Source organism: Acyrthosiphon pisum, chromosome X, assembly GCF_005508785.2.
Source record: "Acyrthosiphon pisum isolate AL4f chromosome X, pea_aphid_22Mar2018_4r6ur, whole genome shotgun sequence".
In the NCBI taxonomy this organism is placed as follows: domain Eukaryota; kingdom Metazoa; phylum Arthropoda; class Insecta; order Hemiptera; family Aphididae; genus Acyrthosiphon; species Acyrthosiphon pisum.
In genome coordinates, this window is record NC_042493.1 from 85,352,606 (window position 1) to 85,369,897 (window position 17,292).

At 27.0% G+C, this 17,292-nt stretch overlaps 1 protein-coding gene across 2 annotated transcripts in view; it reads right to left on the reverse strand.

Annotated features, from left to right (window-relative positions):
• The window catches only part of LOC100166402 (bestrophin-4), a 30,563-nt gene extending 13,620 nt beyond the window's left edge, over nt 1–16,943 (reverse strand). Inside the window, exons 1-2 of one of the 2 annotated variants that reach the window (XM_008189921.3) lie at nt 16,600–16,943; nt 16,343–16,542 (exon numbers count right to left, since the gene is read on the reverse strand). In XM_008189921.3, coding sequence (XP_008188143.1) covers nt 16,343–16,413 — 71 coding nt within the window. In that variant the 5' untranslated portion in view covers nt 16,414–16,542; nt 16,600–16,943. Of the gene's footprint in view, nt 1–16,342; nt 16,552–16,599 lie in introns of both variants that reach the window. The other variant, XM_008189922.3, reaches the window with a different exon arrangement.
• Between the last annotated feature and the right edge of the window lie 349 nt (nt 16,944–17,292).

Genomic DNA, 17,292 nt, shown 5'->3' on the forward strand with positions numbered 1-17,292 from the left:
TTAATATTTTTCAATTGTTATCATTGTAAAATCAATACATTCATGATTCATGGTTTCACTCACAATCAAAATACATCTTTTTTACTTAAAAATGACGGTTAAAAGTAACGCTTTTAAGGAGCTGTCATATACCTATGATTCCCTCCAATTTAACTTTTAAGAGGACGCCACATCCGTATGTATTGTCACCGTCTTACAAGTGCAGCGTTACAGCAAATTTACGATCAGCAGATCACGTTTAGCTCCGTTAATATAAAAACTAGAATTAATGGACCTATTATAAAACTTGATGGTAAGAAAATTAGCTGAGTTCATATCTAGGTTTTTTAGGATTATTCAGTTTTTAAGTGCGTTATGAGCATTTTTAATTTACGCTATATTATAAACGCATAACTTGCTAATAAATTGAACTATCGTAAAGAACCAATACAGACGAAATCTGATGATGTTTTTACCATTAAGTTAAAGGTGATCTGCAGAACTGAAATTTGTTATGTTACGCACTTGTGAGACCGAGACAACACATGTGTGCGGGTGTGGCGTCCTCTTAAGCCCTGGCTATAACTTGGAAAATATATAAAATATTTTTTATATTTATCATCTATATTTTACCTTTAAATGAAATATTATTTTATATATAATCATTAATCATTGTTCAAATGTATTTATTCTTTTTCCATATTTGTAAAAAAAACCTAATAGGTATTAAATTTTGATTTTCAAATTTCAAATGGTGATACCTAACCAACAATTTTAATTTTGAAATTAATGAAATTCAAAGAATATTTCTTGTATAAATCGTAAAACCCATAATATGCAATAATATAATATAAACTCTATTCAATTCTAATAATTAAAATTATTTTAGTTTAGATTTGAGTAATATTAATATTTATAAATATTAATAGTATAAGTGTATGGCGTAACTACTATGCGATATAAGTACCTAAGTACTCGCTTTTTTCTACTAGTCACAACTTTAAAACTATTATAATGTATAAATTGTAATTAAATTAATAAGTAATTATTATATAACCTCTATATTAGATAGTACCTAGGTATATTATCTAACAAAAAAGGACTCAAGATATCACACAAAATAAACCTGCATACATTTAATAATTAATGTAAGTACTATAGGTATCACTGTAGCTACTATTGTAAAAAAATATTCTACAAAGCTTTTGTACATTTTGTACATTATTAAAAATAATCTTAGTTTTTAAATTAAATAATTGAACGTGGATGCAATACTAGATAATTATCTAATATGTATCAATGTACCACAACCATAAACAATACATAGAGAACTATCATTAGATATTAAACATAGTAGCTCCTTCAATGTAGGGAGTTTACCATTTGCATTAAAATTACCTTATCATGTAGGTACCAAATATTACACTCAGTTATTTTCAGGGTTGATATACCAATTATTGAACTAAATAATCACGGTTGGTTATTTAAATCCAAAATAATATGTAAAAATAATGTTTATATATTCAGTATAACTTGAGTTACTTTACTTAAAAAATATATACATATAATAATGAACACTGGGCACCTATTATAAATATAACAAAATATTACTATTGTACAAAAATAAAAGTGGGTAACAATAAGTACCTATCATAATTACGGTAATTACCCCATATTTTAAACCAAACATTATAGTGCAGTGAAATGAACCGATTAGGCTGATAAAATAGTCTATACAACAATGATAACTTGATTTCGTCTATATATTATATAGGCATCGGTGTATCAATCAAATTCATACGTTTTGAGAATGTTGGTCAAATTACGTTTCATATAAAAGTCCCGATACTGTTATAGAATATTGGCTGCAAATCAGCTACATATTAGGTATTAATATTTTAAACGCAAGAATATTTAACTCACCAGAAATGAATGAACAATATATAGGCAACATAAGTTTTTAATTTTAAACTATTTTAATACACATAGCTTATGTATAATGTACGATGATTCAATGTTGATGAAATTAGATTTGACAAAAACCCATTTTTCATACCTACCTGAAAGTAAAATTAAATGTAAGAGTAATTGGCTTACTGACCGTAAAATATAAAGAGCGCAATTTGTATACTACTCTTAAAATACAAAATATTATGTTTTAGGAGAAACTGGCCTATGGCCATGCCCTTTCAAGATTCTTAAAAATAAAATTATGGCTACTGTAAGTCGTAAGAACAGAATATAAATGTATAATAAATTAATGACAGTACTGTTCCGTTTACCGTTACTTGTACCCATTAATTATTTCAGTTATATAAACTCAATATTGTATTAACATTTTATCAATTTAATTTAGGGAATAAGTATTACGAACTGTATAATCTAACATCACCAGGAAATAAATTAACAAACCTAGAATACGGCACTATATTGGTGTAATGCTGACTGCTGTCTTAATATTAGCAGGAAAATCGGCATAGGTAACCTCGCTTTGTGAACTATAACCCTACCGAGATGGGCAATCTGGTACATTTTCAAACATGGTTCAAACTATAGTTAGTATCTATAGATACTCTCTAAAATTTTCTGATATCCCTAAGAACAATCTTTGAAAGTTGAAACATTCGTCGAAATTGGTCGTGTAGTTTTTGAATCCATAAGCTACACATATATGGACATTGCTTTTTGTTGTATATTTGAATAACAAACAAATATTTGATACATATAACTATATATAAATATTTTCTTGTCACGCCTGCACCGAAAGTTGAGTAGTTTTCGATGACGGTTGAAGCGTTAGAAAATGACCTTTTACCATGCAGCACGCGGTAAAGTGGGAATCCTCATGGTGACGGGTGGTAAAGTGGAAATCCCCAAAAGTGCTGGGCACACAAATCACGCGTGTTCCCTGCACCAGACCCTGAAATCTATACCACAGTCCTTACAAAACATAAACTTTTGGTTACATCTTATATACAGATTGGTTCCTCCTTGCATGACGCGTAAACATTTTTCTTTCATGAAATTATTTTCGTAGAATAATCTGGTTGTTGCGCATAAATCCCTGCATAGTGCATGTCCGTGATTTCTTTTTTTTATTCTTATTTTATTTTAATAAAATAATTATTTTTTATACTGTAATCTATACCACGGTCCTTTCAAAACATAAACTTTTGGTTACATCTTATATTCATATTATAATAACCTCCTTGTGCATGACATTTAAAATAAATAAATCCATATCGTTTCTTTCATTAAATACTGTTTTCGTAGAATAGCTAGTATGGTTGTTGCATAAATCCCTACATTGCCTTTGCCATGATTGACGAACGCAGAGGCGTGACAAAATATAGTATGTGCGGCTCGTGTAGGAAGGCAATTTCAGTCTTGGGCGAAACGCGGCCCTTGCATACACGTCGCCGGTGACTGAAATGGCTTTTCATTAAATTACCACCATTGCCACACAATAGACTATAATATTTTATTTTATTTCAAAAAATCCCACAGACTCAGCTACACAAAACCATTTTTTAATTTTTAATTTTATTTCTTTATCCATTGGCAACCCTATATATATAATATAAACAAAATAATCATTTAATTTTCGTGAGTAAAGACGATATCCATGCGTGAGCTACCCTATCGAAGAGCAAGGAACAAATTTCTTTTTTTAAATAAAGACGAGGGATGATTCGATTTCATAATTAAACCCGTATTCTGGATAAGTATTTAAAATTACTATACTTTTCGGTACCTAAATTATCCGGAACCGGTACCGAAATTATTTGGAACCAATTCCTTTATTTTTTTTTTTTTTATCAAAAACCAGAACCAAACAGTTATTTTATTCTTGGAGAACCAGTAACGGAACCGATACTGATAAATTCAAAGGTTCCAGTCCAGTAGGAACTGATTTTACAATGATGTGTGTTTTTAATATTGTGTAAAATCCTTCGAATTTTGAAATAATTCGTGGGTACTTGAAACTTTTAAAGCATATTATTATATTTTATACTCACAATGTCATTTTCAAATGCAATTTTTTCAGCAAAGATTAATTCTACCTACTGTACCTGTTACTAATAGACATTAGTAAAATAGTAAAATAAATACATTTAATATCATTAATATCATAAAATATCCTCAGTAATATACTAATATATACTCGTATATAGATCTACAAGAATCGATTTTCGTATAGGTACTTACAATGATTTTATATTATTGAATTCAAATTTAACACATCCAATATCCATGATCCATTACAGTGATTCACGCGACACCTAATGGTGTCGCCCCCTTTTCGGCCAAAATGTAACCTTTCCTTTTTGGCCAAAACTTACCGTTCCCTTTTCATCCAGTTCCTACAGTTTTCTTTAAAATGTACAATTATAACAACTGAACTTAAGAATTATTATAATTGATTAAATATGATTGTATCCAAAAATTTTATTTTTTTATTAATATTATTACCTACAAGGTATGAAAAAATAATAAAATAAAACAATTTGCAATAAACTGTTATAAGTTTATAACATATTACATTAATCGAATAAAAATTAATATAGCCTTATAATACCGATATAATAATAATTAGGATAAAAAAATATGCATTCATGAATATATTAAAAATTTAGATTAAGTTTTATTTTGTATAATTGTATGATATTTGTTTGACAAATTTATAACGACATATTATTTTAACATTTTTGTAGTCTTCAATGTAAGCTTCATTTAGTCGTTGTCGTTCCAAATTTTTTGCATCACGAGAATTTTTAAAATGTTGATACTTTTAATTTTTATGTATATAATATCTGTTTGAACTTTGAACTTCATTATTAAGGACGGCTGTTATGATTGTAAATTTTAAAGAAAACTGTAGGTACTGGCCGAAAAGGGAAGGTACATTTTGGCCAAAAATGGTGACGCCCACCTAATGTACAGCAGAGCGGTTTATCCACCGTTTTTTTAATAATTATCTGGTCCTTTTAGTATAATTATAAATTATATACCTGTTAGCTGTATTTATATTAGTGTAAAATAAAATAGTTATTAGCAAGGTTGGGATTTTGTATATTTCTTATGAGATGCTTAAAAAATAGCAGAGTAAGCTAAAAATATGTTTCATGATCCAATAAGAACTCAAATTAAAAATTTTGTTTTGCTTTTTTGGACTTTTTGAGACTTTTTTGCATTTTTACCTGTTTTCGAATCAAACTAGGTCATATTTTATGAAATTACGTGTTTTTAGATTTTTGTCAATCGAATTATTACGATAATTTCGTATTAGGTATTTTGTTCTAATTTTTGTTATGTGCTGATTTTGCTGGTTTTTTAATGTCGATTTCTACGGCAATTATTATTATAATCGCCGATTGTCAAAGAACGAGCGTTGAATGCGTTGTATACTCAATTTATTTGGATTATGATCAGAGTAACTAAATTATTTAAAATCTTAAGTAACTACCTATAATAATTTTTAAGTGATTAAAAAATTATTAATTAATTAATTTCTTTTTTTTTTTTTGCATATTTTGTTGCTTTTATTGCATATTTTTAGCGAATATTTAGTGATTCTTAAGTGCTATAAAATCCCAACTCTAGTTATTAATTATATTAGTGTTTGCTGTTAAATTATATCATATGAATGTTAGACTATAGTTATATAGGTACATATATTATACACCTTTATAGTATATACTGCACACAATGAGGCTTATTTTTTTCTCTATATCTATTTTGTCATTTGCAAGCAAAGCTTTTTGAGTAATTTTAAAAATATTTGTCAAATTGTTCACAATACTCCTCTGTGTCACCACTCCTTTTTCTTAATTAATTGCTTTATTGAAGGAAGAGAGACAATGCAATTTTTGTTTGTGAACACTGAACGTTCAGTCGTGACTCGTGACAGTCGTATATACAAGTGGGAGAAACCAGATAATGTTGTCGGTTGTCACCTTGTCGGTTGACGTATACACTGTACAATATTGAAATAATGAAGTGTATACTCGTATCAGCAGACGAGTAAATTACCAATAATAATAATTATAAACATACTTTATAATATTATGTAATTTAGGTATTAATAATAATATTTTAGCTATAAACAATGAAACACAAAAAATAATAGTTGGGTTCGAATATAACGAATGATTCTTATGAAATGGATGGTAAATAGCATGGAAAAAAATGAATTTCTTATGAAGCAGATAGAATTACTATTTCATTACTATAGCTGTAAAATTAAAAAAAAAATATTTCCGCAGAAACAACTCAACTAAAATTGTCTGTAAGTTGAAACCCACAATATGCCCTCTATATAATATAATATTTAAACAAAAATTTAAAAATATCGGCAATTCTATTATATCCGCGTATTGAATAAATTCTTTTGAACATGGCAATATTCGTTTCAAAACAATAATTAATTTAAAAGATGTTATTATGATATTTTATACAAACAAAATGTATTATTACCTAAGTAGGTACTATATAGTAGACATATATGTTGGCATTATTTAGGTGTTGACTCGTGTTATGATTTATCATTATACATTGATAGCGAATAACCTTAAATGCAATCAATCATTATCTCTGAAGTATTGAAGGTTTTTTCTATTCCTATGACAACGACTGTGTTATAGAGTGTAGACTATAGTTTCCAATCACTATTTTTTTTATAAACATATAAATATTGTAACTCTAATAAACTGTATTTATATTATAATAACTAATAAGTTAGTAATACTTAATAACTTATAGGTAACACCTACACTTAATAAAAAATATAAAAGTAAAAGATGATAGATTTAAATAATCTTAAGTGCTTTCATTCGATATTTTTAAAAGTTTTAAATTTTTTTTTTAAATTAATAAACATGTACAACTTTAGAAGAATCTAGCATATTAAATTTTCAACTCGTACCATCTTAAACATAAATAGAAAATTTCTTATGAATTATTAACTCAAAATAATTTGCAAGTTTTCGAGATATTGACGAATTTTGTCAAAATTCTATATTCAGACACTCATAAAAAATTATGATGGATTTAGGGTCAGCTTTTTTTTAATTTCCATTAACAATAAATTATGAGGAACTTTTAATTTAACTTCCAATTATTTTGACCAAGCAAAACATTTTTTATCAATAATAATTTTTAAAAAAATAATAAAAAATAATCAATATTTTCTTATGAATATAAATTGCTCAAAATAAGTCAATAAAAAAAAAACAATTTTTTCATTGCACCTCCAGAATCTAAAAAAGTAATGGTTGCTGGTTAGAATAAATCATAGTGGCAGAATATACAAATAATTGAATAATTTGGATTAATAATAAGTAGAAGATTAGAACATTTTAACATAAAGTAAATGACTTAAAGACACGTTATGTTTAAAATATTGTAATGAATAAAATGCAAAGTTATTGATATAATATGTATTTATTAAATTTACAGAACGCATTAATTGCATCAAAGGTATTAAATGCACAATTATATCTCTGGCGTAAAATAAAAAGTCATATTAGAGATAGTAGAATATTATACTAGAATTTAGAAATTTAGTTGATGTAAAAACTCGGGACAATCGACATTATAAATTAAATGAGTTACATATGAAATTTAAGTCTAATTTAGTTCTTAGAATTCCGATGGAATACAGATTTAAGGAGGCAAGAATAGGACTATAATGAGAATGACTCTCTATAGGAATGTTACAATTAAAACAAAGAAAATGTAAAAACTGCTGAACAGCTTTCAGACACTTTTTGTGGCCTTGTAAATAAAGAAGGGATACAACAGGGACCATATATTGTTTTACTTAACATACTTTCTTATGTTTATAAATTATAAGTGCATATTAAGACACGCTATTATAAATTATAATTTATATATAGGTAAATGACTTCTGAGTGATCCAACTATATGATACATTTACTAAACCTTAAGCAAACAACTCATAGAAAATTTTAAAAATATAAAAATATTTAATATGCATTATTTAGGCAAACTTTGGTACCAAATAGTAACCTAAGTATAATAAATATAATAGATCCAGATTTACGTATATTATTTATATTTTTATGAAACCATTTTTAAGGACTATTATCCTTAATACAAATATTTTATTAACAAATTAACGAAGTACTCATTTGAATTTTGAATTAAGTACTTACGTAAAATTTTCAAAAAAAATATCCACTAAATAATTTACAGTAAAAAATGGGGTGTTCTCATTTCAAAAACAGAAGTTTATATCGCCACATGACACTTCTTAAGTATTTACAACAATAAAATTGAAGAAATTTAAAATATGGTCTAAGAGTACCTAGGTAAATTTAAAAATTCCAAAAAGCAGAATTTGAAGTATCATTATTAAAGGAAAAAAGTGTGCAAGTGGGTGTCATTCTACTGTACAATTGGTTACAAGTGGATCACTGTAATAGTGTAATGGAATGTGTTAAATTTGAATTTAATGATATAATATCATTGTATATAAGAAAAACGATTCTGAACGAAGACAATCAGTAAGCCTATGATATTACTATAAGTATATTTTATGATATTATTGTGAATAAATAATTTTTATATAACCCATTTACGTAGAACCTTGTTTTAAATTTTCAATCCTTACCAATAAAAGTTGAATATTTTATAAATTTTTAACTAGAGAATAATCTTTTAATTTTAAATTCGATAAATTTTGTCAAAATTTGAGCTTTAAATGTTTATAAAAAAAAATGTCCCTATATATTTTTTATATTTTTCAACTGCTATGGTAAGTAACAATACATTAGGAGCCTTCAATTAAATTTTCAAGCTCTTTGACCCAACAAATATAATACTTTGACATTTAATGAAAAAAAACTAAAAAAATGTGAAGCTGAAAATTCCGTAGGTTAATAGTTGAAAACAAGTCTAAATATTTTGAAAATTTTATCGTGTATAGGAAATGCTAATATAAACATTCAGTAAAAATTTCATATATCTACGTCATTTGTTTTAGAGTTACACCAAAAACCAAAATCGATTTTGTCAAAAACTGATTTTGCATAAAAATTTCGGTTTTCCTTAATTTTTTATTTGTTTTTCCTGGCTCTTTTGAAAAATACTGTGACTTTTAAATTTTTACCTGCCTAGTGCACCAACTAGATTCACTTTCTCATCGAACAAGATAATGAACTTGAAAATCGAAGCATTATCTCGAAAAATTATCTTATACACAGAAAAAAAAATGTCTTTTAGAAAATTGGATCAATAAGATGGTACCTTAGAGAGGTTATTTTTCAATTTTCTCAATAATTATTTAACGCCACGAGAAAAACCACCAAAATATTACGAAAAACCGCTAAAAACGATATTTTAATTTCCAACGCTTTATTTATGACCATATAAACGAATACAATTTAATAATTATCTAATTCTCACTAGGTGTATTATATTTAATTAATGGTTACTTATTAATATATATTTATGATTCATAAATGTTCTTTCGTCCGCTCAGAATCGTTTTTATTTTATCAGTATCGTTTGAATGCAATCATTGTATTCAAATCGAATATACTGTAATAAATTAATAATACACTATCCTGTCCGAAGACCGAAGAACGATTGACAAACTTCCACCATCAATGACTTACTCCATCCCCGACCACGCTGCACTTACCTGCTTCTTTAGTGAAAATTATAGTATACAAGTATTCATAAATCATATTTAATTTGAATATTATAAATATTATTTTAATTTTAAAATGTCTAAATGTTATAAAGGTTTAACAATCACTCATATTATATAAGATGGATTACATTTTTTTTATTTAAGGGCCTCGCAAAATCCGTCCCTGATTAAAAGTATCATATGGCTCAATGAATTTATAATATTGTATTACCAGTAACCTGCAAGCACAACATATTTTTATACTATGACAATAGGTACATGATAAAATTAAGATTTTACGACAAAAACATTTTTTTAACTTTGGTTTTAAGTCTTATATCTCGTTTCTGCTATTAACTTACAAATGTAATCATCCAATTATAAACATCTATCATAAATCATAAAATGTTTAAAGCATAAAAAGGTAGGCAAGTAGCTTAATTTATATAATATGATTATATATTTATATGTGAAATTTTGAAAATATAATAATAAATGTTTTACTGATGTATGGTTATAACTTATAATTGTTAACAACTGTACCTATTTTAGATTCTGAACGGGTTTAACAACTATCGATTACACAATGATTTTGTGTGTGTATAGTGTGTACACGATAAGTACTCGAAATAATGTTTTAATTAAAATTGTTTAGGTTGGTTTCTAAATTTTATGCAAAACTAGTTTTTGACTAAACTGATTTTGGCGTAACTTAAAAACAAATAAAACAGTAGATACTTTTAATGTGCTCCAAATGTTTATAGTAGAATTTTCTATTAATGGTATAATTTAAAAAATATTTTTACTCTCTTTGAGCTATATATTAACAGACACTGGATATTTGAAATTTGAAATTTGATTCAATACATTTTTGCGTTGGGTCAAAAAGCTTGAAAATTTAATATTTAGTTCTTCTTAAGTTAGTATAATAGCCATTAAACATATTAAAGATACATAGACAAGTTTTTTTTTTTGTAAGCATTTTAAGTTTAATTTTCATAACTTTTACAAAAGTTTACAAATTATTTTATATTTAAAAATGTATTAAAGTTTGTTCTATTTTTATAGCTAAAGATTGAAAATATAAAACAATCTTTTTCATAAGTAATAACCAAAGAATCTAAAAAAATAAATAAACACAGTTTTTTCATAAACATTTTAATTTCAAATTTGAATGAAATTTATTTCAAATATTTTCAAAATTTGTTTATTATGTAAAGACGGAAATTTGTTAAAATATACTAAATAAAATACAAACATTTACAATATTTTTTTTTGTACAAATAGTAATACATATAAGTATTTGTGTAAAATAAATTGCGTTAAAAATGTAAAATACGATTGAACAGGGAGCACAGTCCTTATCAGAGTAGCACTTTTAATATTACGATTAAGCACGCTTCTTTTCATCCAACGTTGCCAAATTCAATAAATTTATAATATTGGTCTATAATACTCTATAGGTTGTTTTTTATGTGAAGAGTGCTTTCCAATTTCCATATTTCGTGTCAACATAATATATTATAGTTAGCCATATGATGTTTATATATTTTATTTATTTAATATATATATATTTATATAGTCTTACCATAGGGTATAGACTATAGATCCTAGTTACATATTAGCTATATACATTTTGTAATATTTTGTAACCAATATTTTAACAATACATTTCAATTTTAAAACTGTTAAATTGTATTTTTAACTTGGGTTGTTGCCTGTTAGGCAGATTTAATATAATACTTTTTATCAACCCCGCATACAAAGAAATATTTAGTTGAGTCATTATTTTCTTGAAGAAATAAACAAAAATAACTAAGTAGGTTCCTAACTATCAAGTAATCGTTGTACATATATAGTTATCGGACAAACATTTTATTCTTATACACTACACAGGATGCAATCTTTCATATTATATGTTCTCTCAAAATTGTGTTTTAATTTTATATTAACCCAGACCCCATATATATATATACGTCACATACTAGTTTGTTATTATTTATTTTTAATCTTGGTTCATTAGTTTGAAACAGAAATTTGAAGTTTTCGGTATTCAAAATACAAAATCTTCACTCGTCATCGTCTATATACCTGCAATGTACCTGTGCCAAAATATCGTATACCTACATCGTTTGCGCATCAACATAATATTGAAAAATTTAATAGATGTGTATAACAAATTTAAAAAATACATATTTTGTACATCAGTATATCACATATTAAAATAACTTTTAATAGATAGGTACCAAATTCTGGTTGAACTTGAAAATTCAACAATTTTTATAATTCACAGGTAATATATCGATAATAAGTAATATAATACCTATGTATAGGTATATTATAATTATATACAATTAAAAATAAGTTGTCTTATTCAATTAAATTTTAAATATTTCATAATTATAATTTATAATAAATATAGGTTGGCAACATATTTCGATAAAAATCTATCGTGTCGGTTACGATTTACGAGTCATCCGTACAGGTCAGTTGTTTAATATTTTCGTAATATATACGTGTATATTTGAAAATTACAAGCATTGAATTTTTAAGATGAAAGTTAGTAAGCAACTTGCGCTTTAGGATATGCCTAAATTCTTTCAGTACTATCATTAAATATGCTGATGCAGAAATGATGTACTTACGATAATTTGACGTAAATCAATGCGGACGATGTGCAAACGATGTACAACCCAAGAATCGAACGATGCGAAACTGTACCTATTACAACAAAGGTCGAAACGAACAATAGTGAATCGTAAACGGTGAACCACCAAAATCTTAATAGGTATAATAAATGTGTAGGTACATCGTGAACAGTGGAAATATTTTGCGATTCACAAAGTTACAACGTTATAATTTGTGACACAAACGTGTTTAATTATCATCTAGGAAAAAAAAATTCGGTACTTACATTTTTGTCGTACAATAGATGATTAGTTAATTTTATTTTTAAAATTTTCAGACTTATATGGTGAATATATAATTACTGTCCGTATATTTATGTATGTATACTAATATACATGCTTTTGTCAATATCTCTTTTATTTTAAGTACCTAATTTCATAGAAAATAATGCTTACATTAGTTACATACCAACCTATAATTAAAGTTTACTTTTTAAAATGATGTATATGTATTGATGATATGATAATTATATACCTACAACCTACCTACCCATTTATTATAATTACAAATCACGATAAATTAAAATATCTAGTTAATAATATTTATCATTATATTCAAACATTTTTTTTAAATAATTATTAACTAACACAAGTTACAACAATCGTATTAAATTCTAAAATAATTTTTAACATTTTTTGTTTTTACTGTATTACAAGCTTTTAGCTATGTATAGGCACTATTATAAGCATGAACAAATATTGCCTTTGTTCATGAGTTAATAATTGTGAATTCGTATCATGAACCATATATAAAAACAACACGATATTCGAAACGAAAACATGAATAATATATTTAATCAAAAATAGACAATAGTCATCATAGAGAATTATTATGATTTATGATTGAGAAAAATAAATACATGTTCTCCTATCCATCCTAATGATCATGTAACCGACCTTGATAATATTTTTTTTTGAAGATAATGATATCAAAGCTCCAATATAACAATTTGAAATTACAAGATTACAAACATTGATATTTAAAGTTTGGAATATTGTATTTATGTACCTACATACAAACTAAACAATGTTCAAATTAATTTTTCCGCCAAAAAACACTAATATTAAATATTTAGATTACCTATATTTGTTAATTTAACGATCATAGACCAATTAATAATTGCTTGTCAGAGACAATGCATATTGGATTTAATATTACTGTCTACTAACACTTAACAATAATGTATCAGTTGTATAATTAATAAATTCAAAATTGTATAGGTACAATTCAAAAAATGCAATATATATAGGTACGTTAAAAAATGTGATTATTTTTTAAAATTACGGCTGAAAACTACAAGTGCTTAATTATGTGGTCTATATTATGTATTGTGATATGTAGACATGTAGTTATTACATATATATCTTATTATAAGATAATACTCAAACATTAATTATAATTACTTACTTATTTTAACTAGATTTATACAATATAATAGTCAATACACTATCTATTGACTGGTGTTTGATAGTGGTTTTGTTTTGTTTTAATTTCCTTTGGAATTTTTAGAAATACGAAAAATAAATTAAATATTAAATAAATCTAGTCAATTTAATTGAAAGTAAAATTAATTTCATTATTAGTATTCTGAATTTTACAAAATAAAACATTCGAGGTTTTTGATAATAGTAACTAAAGCAAAATATTTAAAAACCGGTGTTCGATCAGTCAATTCCCCAGTACAAGGTCGAACACGCACACTAACAGAAAAGGCGGCTCGAACAAAGCTATTATCTTTACATTATTACATTAAATCACATGGTCCTTCGTATCGGCCAATGATCGAGTAAAATAATAATAATAATTTGTGATAATGTATTTTTTTTATAGAGAGGCCCGTAATCCGTATACAAGGCACAACTGTCTATACCTTTGGGAATAGAATAGCCTAATCCTAAAAATGCACGGCCGCTAGGTCTCTAAACTTTTTACTTGAGAGCCATAAAAGAAATGAAAAACTTTGCAAGAAAAAAAATGTATAATAACATTTGTCATTTACAGTTTTATAGAAATGTAATGAAGTTATAAATGTGAAAAATAAGTATAAGTTTTTAATGGTTGTTACCGCACGCCGTTGTTTAGAGAAGAGATATTATTTTAAATTTATTGACTAGTGTATTTTTCTCTTGTACGCCAATACTCCAACTAATACATGTAGCGTAGTTATGTTAAATATATTGGTTTTATAACTATAATAATTTTATGTTCGTTGAAGATAGAAGAAACCTCAAAAAAAAATAAAGAAGATTATAAAAAAATACTAAATAGTTCATTTTTGGATTATTTGCTGCACTTCGCGGGCCAAGTAAAAACTTGTCCATGGTCCGTGGCTTATAGAGTAGTTTATAGAGTGTATCTCTTGTGTATTCTATATTGGAATTTTTCCAGTTTTTGACACAAATTACAACTATTAATTTTATCCTGGTATTTTATAAAATTATGAAAATCCATTAGCGTATCTAAAAGCTGTTATTGTGATAGAATACCTTTATACATTTTAAAATCAGTAAATTTATTTTGATTTGTGCAAAAAAATAAGACCAAACGGAGAGAGGGTGATCCATTTGTCATTACCGATAAATCAACCTCAGTTGTTACTGTCTATAATCAACGTAGATAATCACAACTAATCACTACTATATTATTATTTATTTCATACACTTTCTTCTAATTAAATTAATAAAAATCACTAACAGTAAAAATAATTGTTATTAGAGTTATATGATTTTGTAACTTAACTTAATCATTAATTACTTAAGAAGGCACACCGGCATATTTTCCTCCGTCTTAGACACGTGTAATAAAGTTAAAACCTTTCTCATCATTCATTGTGATTACATTGTTGAAATTAAGGTAATTTAACCTATTATATTAACTATAAAGAATAGCATTACCTATATGTGTTTTGTTGAAAGCATTGCTTAATATTTTTATTTTTAAGGAATTAATTGACATTAAAAATACTTGTAAAGTTCTAAAATCTTGAAGAAACAGACAATATTATTTTTTACAATAATTATTGTTCAAATAATAATTGGTAATGATGCCTTAATTTCAATTATAATGTCATCATAATAAGTTAAATACGGAGAATCTTAAGAGGGTGCCGCATGTATTGTGTCTGTTTTACAAACGCGCTACAAGGCAAATTTGTGTTCAGCAGTTCTAATAATATTGTGTTTTTAGTTTTAATACTTGACTGAATTTACCTATTATTAAATGTAAAATATTTTAATTTTTAAACGTGACATTAGCATTTTAAATTGTAAAAAATATTTCATATACTACGAGTATTAAAACATTATTCTTGAAAATTAAAATGTCCAAAAATACCGACGTATAAAAATAGACGATATTCTTAACTTAAAGTTTATTATTATGTCAATTCGTCCTAATACCAAAGCTGACAACTAAAAATTGGATCTACTGATCCGTGATCGCAAATTTACCATGTTGGGTGTGACATCTTCTTAAGATTAGTAATAATATATTGCTTTATATTGTAAGTAAGATGTTAAATGTAACTATATATGTAAGAAATGCAAATTTGCGTTACGGTCACAACTAATATATAATATATGCGTAATGCGATAAACGGTATAGGTGGTATTTGACCAATCGTAGGTCACTTATACTTTATAAATATAGCAATAAATTAGAAATTGCGAGACGTTTTAAACAAACGATGGTGGTGCACTTTATAACAGCGAGTACATACCTAAGACTGTATAATGTATAGCATTGAACAAACACAAACACACTACAAATGGGCCTATTATTCAAACAATTAATGCGTAATGAAGGGTAGTAAGTATAAAATAGTAGTATATATTGTGTGGCGTTTGATAAATATCAACCAATTAATCACAGGTAATTAATAATATTATAATACACGACTACCTATATAATACCACGATAGTGCGACGTTTAATCGTGGTTACCCAATAATGATTGTGTGTTTATTGGTACCTATACAATATCTATACATATTAAACATGTTATAAGTTATAACCTTACCTCAATAGAAGTTTGAGAAAACATCCGAAACCCCTACACGTGGCCACCTCTGCTGTATAGGTAACGGTCATTGTTCTGCGATATTGTCGTCACGTCGTTGTCGTATATTATAATATATTAATTGTAATATATTACGACACTGGTATATAGAACCGCTATGAACACCGCTGCAGCTGACGATGTGGCAAAAAAATTCCTAACTATAATAACTAATATTATTATAGTCACGTTATATTCCAAACTATAGGTATTTTTACCGTTTTCGCGATAACACCGGGAGAGTGGTCGGCGGGCGGACGGACTGAAGATAGACGGTTTGGTCGTGATCGTAACGCGCGCGTAAACTATATTATAACAATATATTTAATTATGATATCGTCACGATAAAGTACAAAATATGATTAATTTTTAATCGTCACAGTGGCGATTTTTCGCCGAAATGCTGATCGCTTTCTGACCGACGGCACTCGGGGGAGGGTAAATGAAAAAATTTACCCGGACGCGAGTGCGACAAATCTACCGGCTTCTGACGACATCGCAGCGATCACAGCTGCAGTTGCTCGAGCGAACGTCGGCACGACACTGCGGCGGCATGTGCACCAACTAATTCATATTATATAGCGCGCACTGACATCGAGTCGCCGCCGATGCCGCCGCCACTATGGGTATACCTATATCTCATGAGGTCGACGCGCCAGCCGGGCGACTTGCGACTTTAGTTTTTACTCACGATTGCACACGCAAATGAACTTTAAAAAAATCATATAAATATAATAATAATAATAACAATAATGATAATAATACATCGCGTGGTGTTTTTTTTAATAGTACCTAAACCGTAAAATAGCAACAAAACCTGTGTAATAACAGTGTACGAGTGGGTTAATCATACACACTAGATTTATCCCCACATTCTATTATAATATGTATAGACGACTATATTATATTCA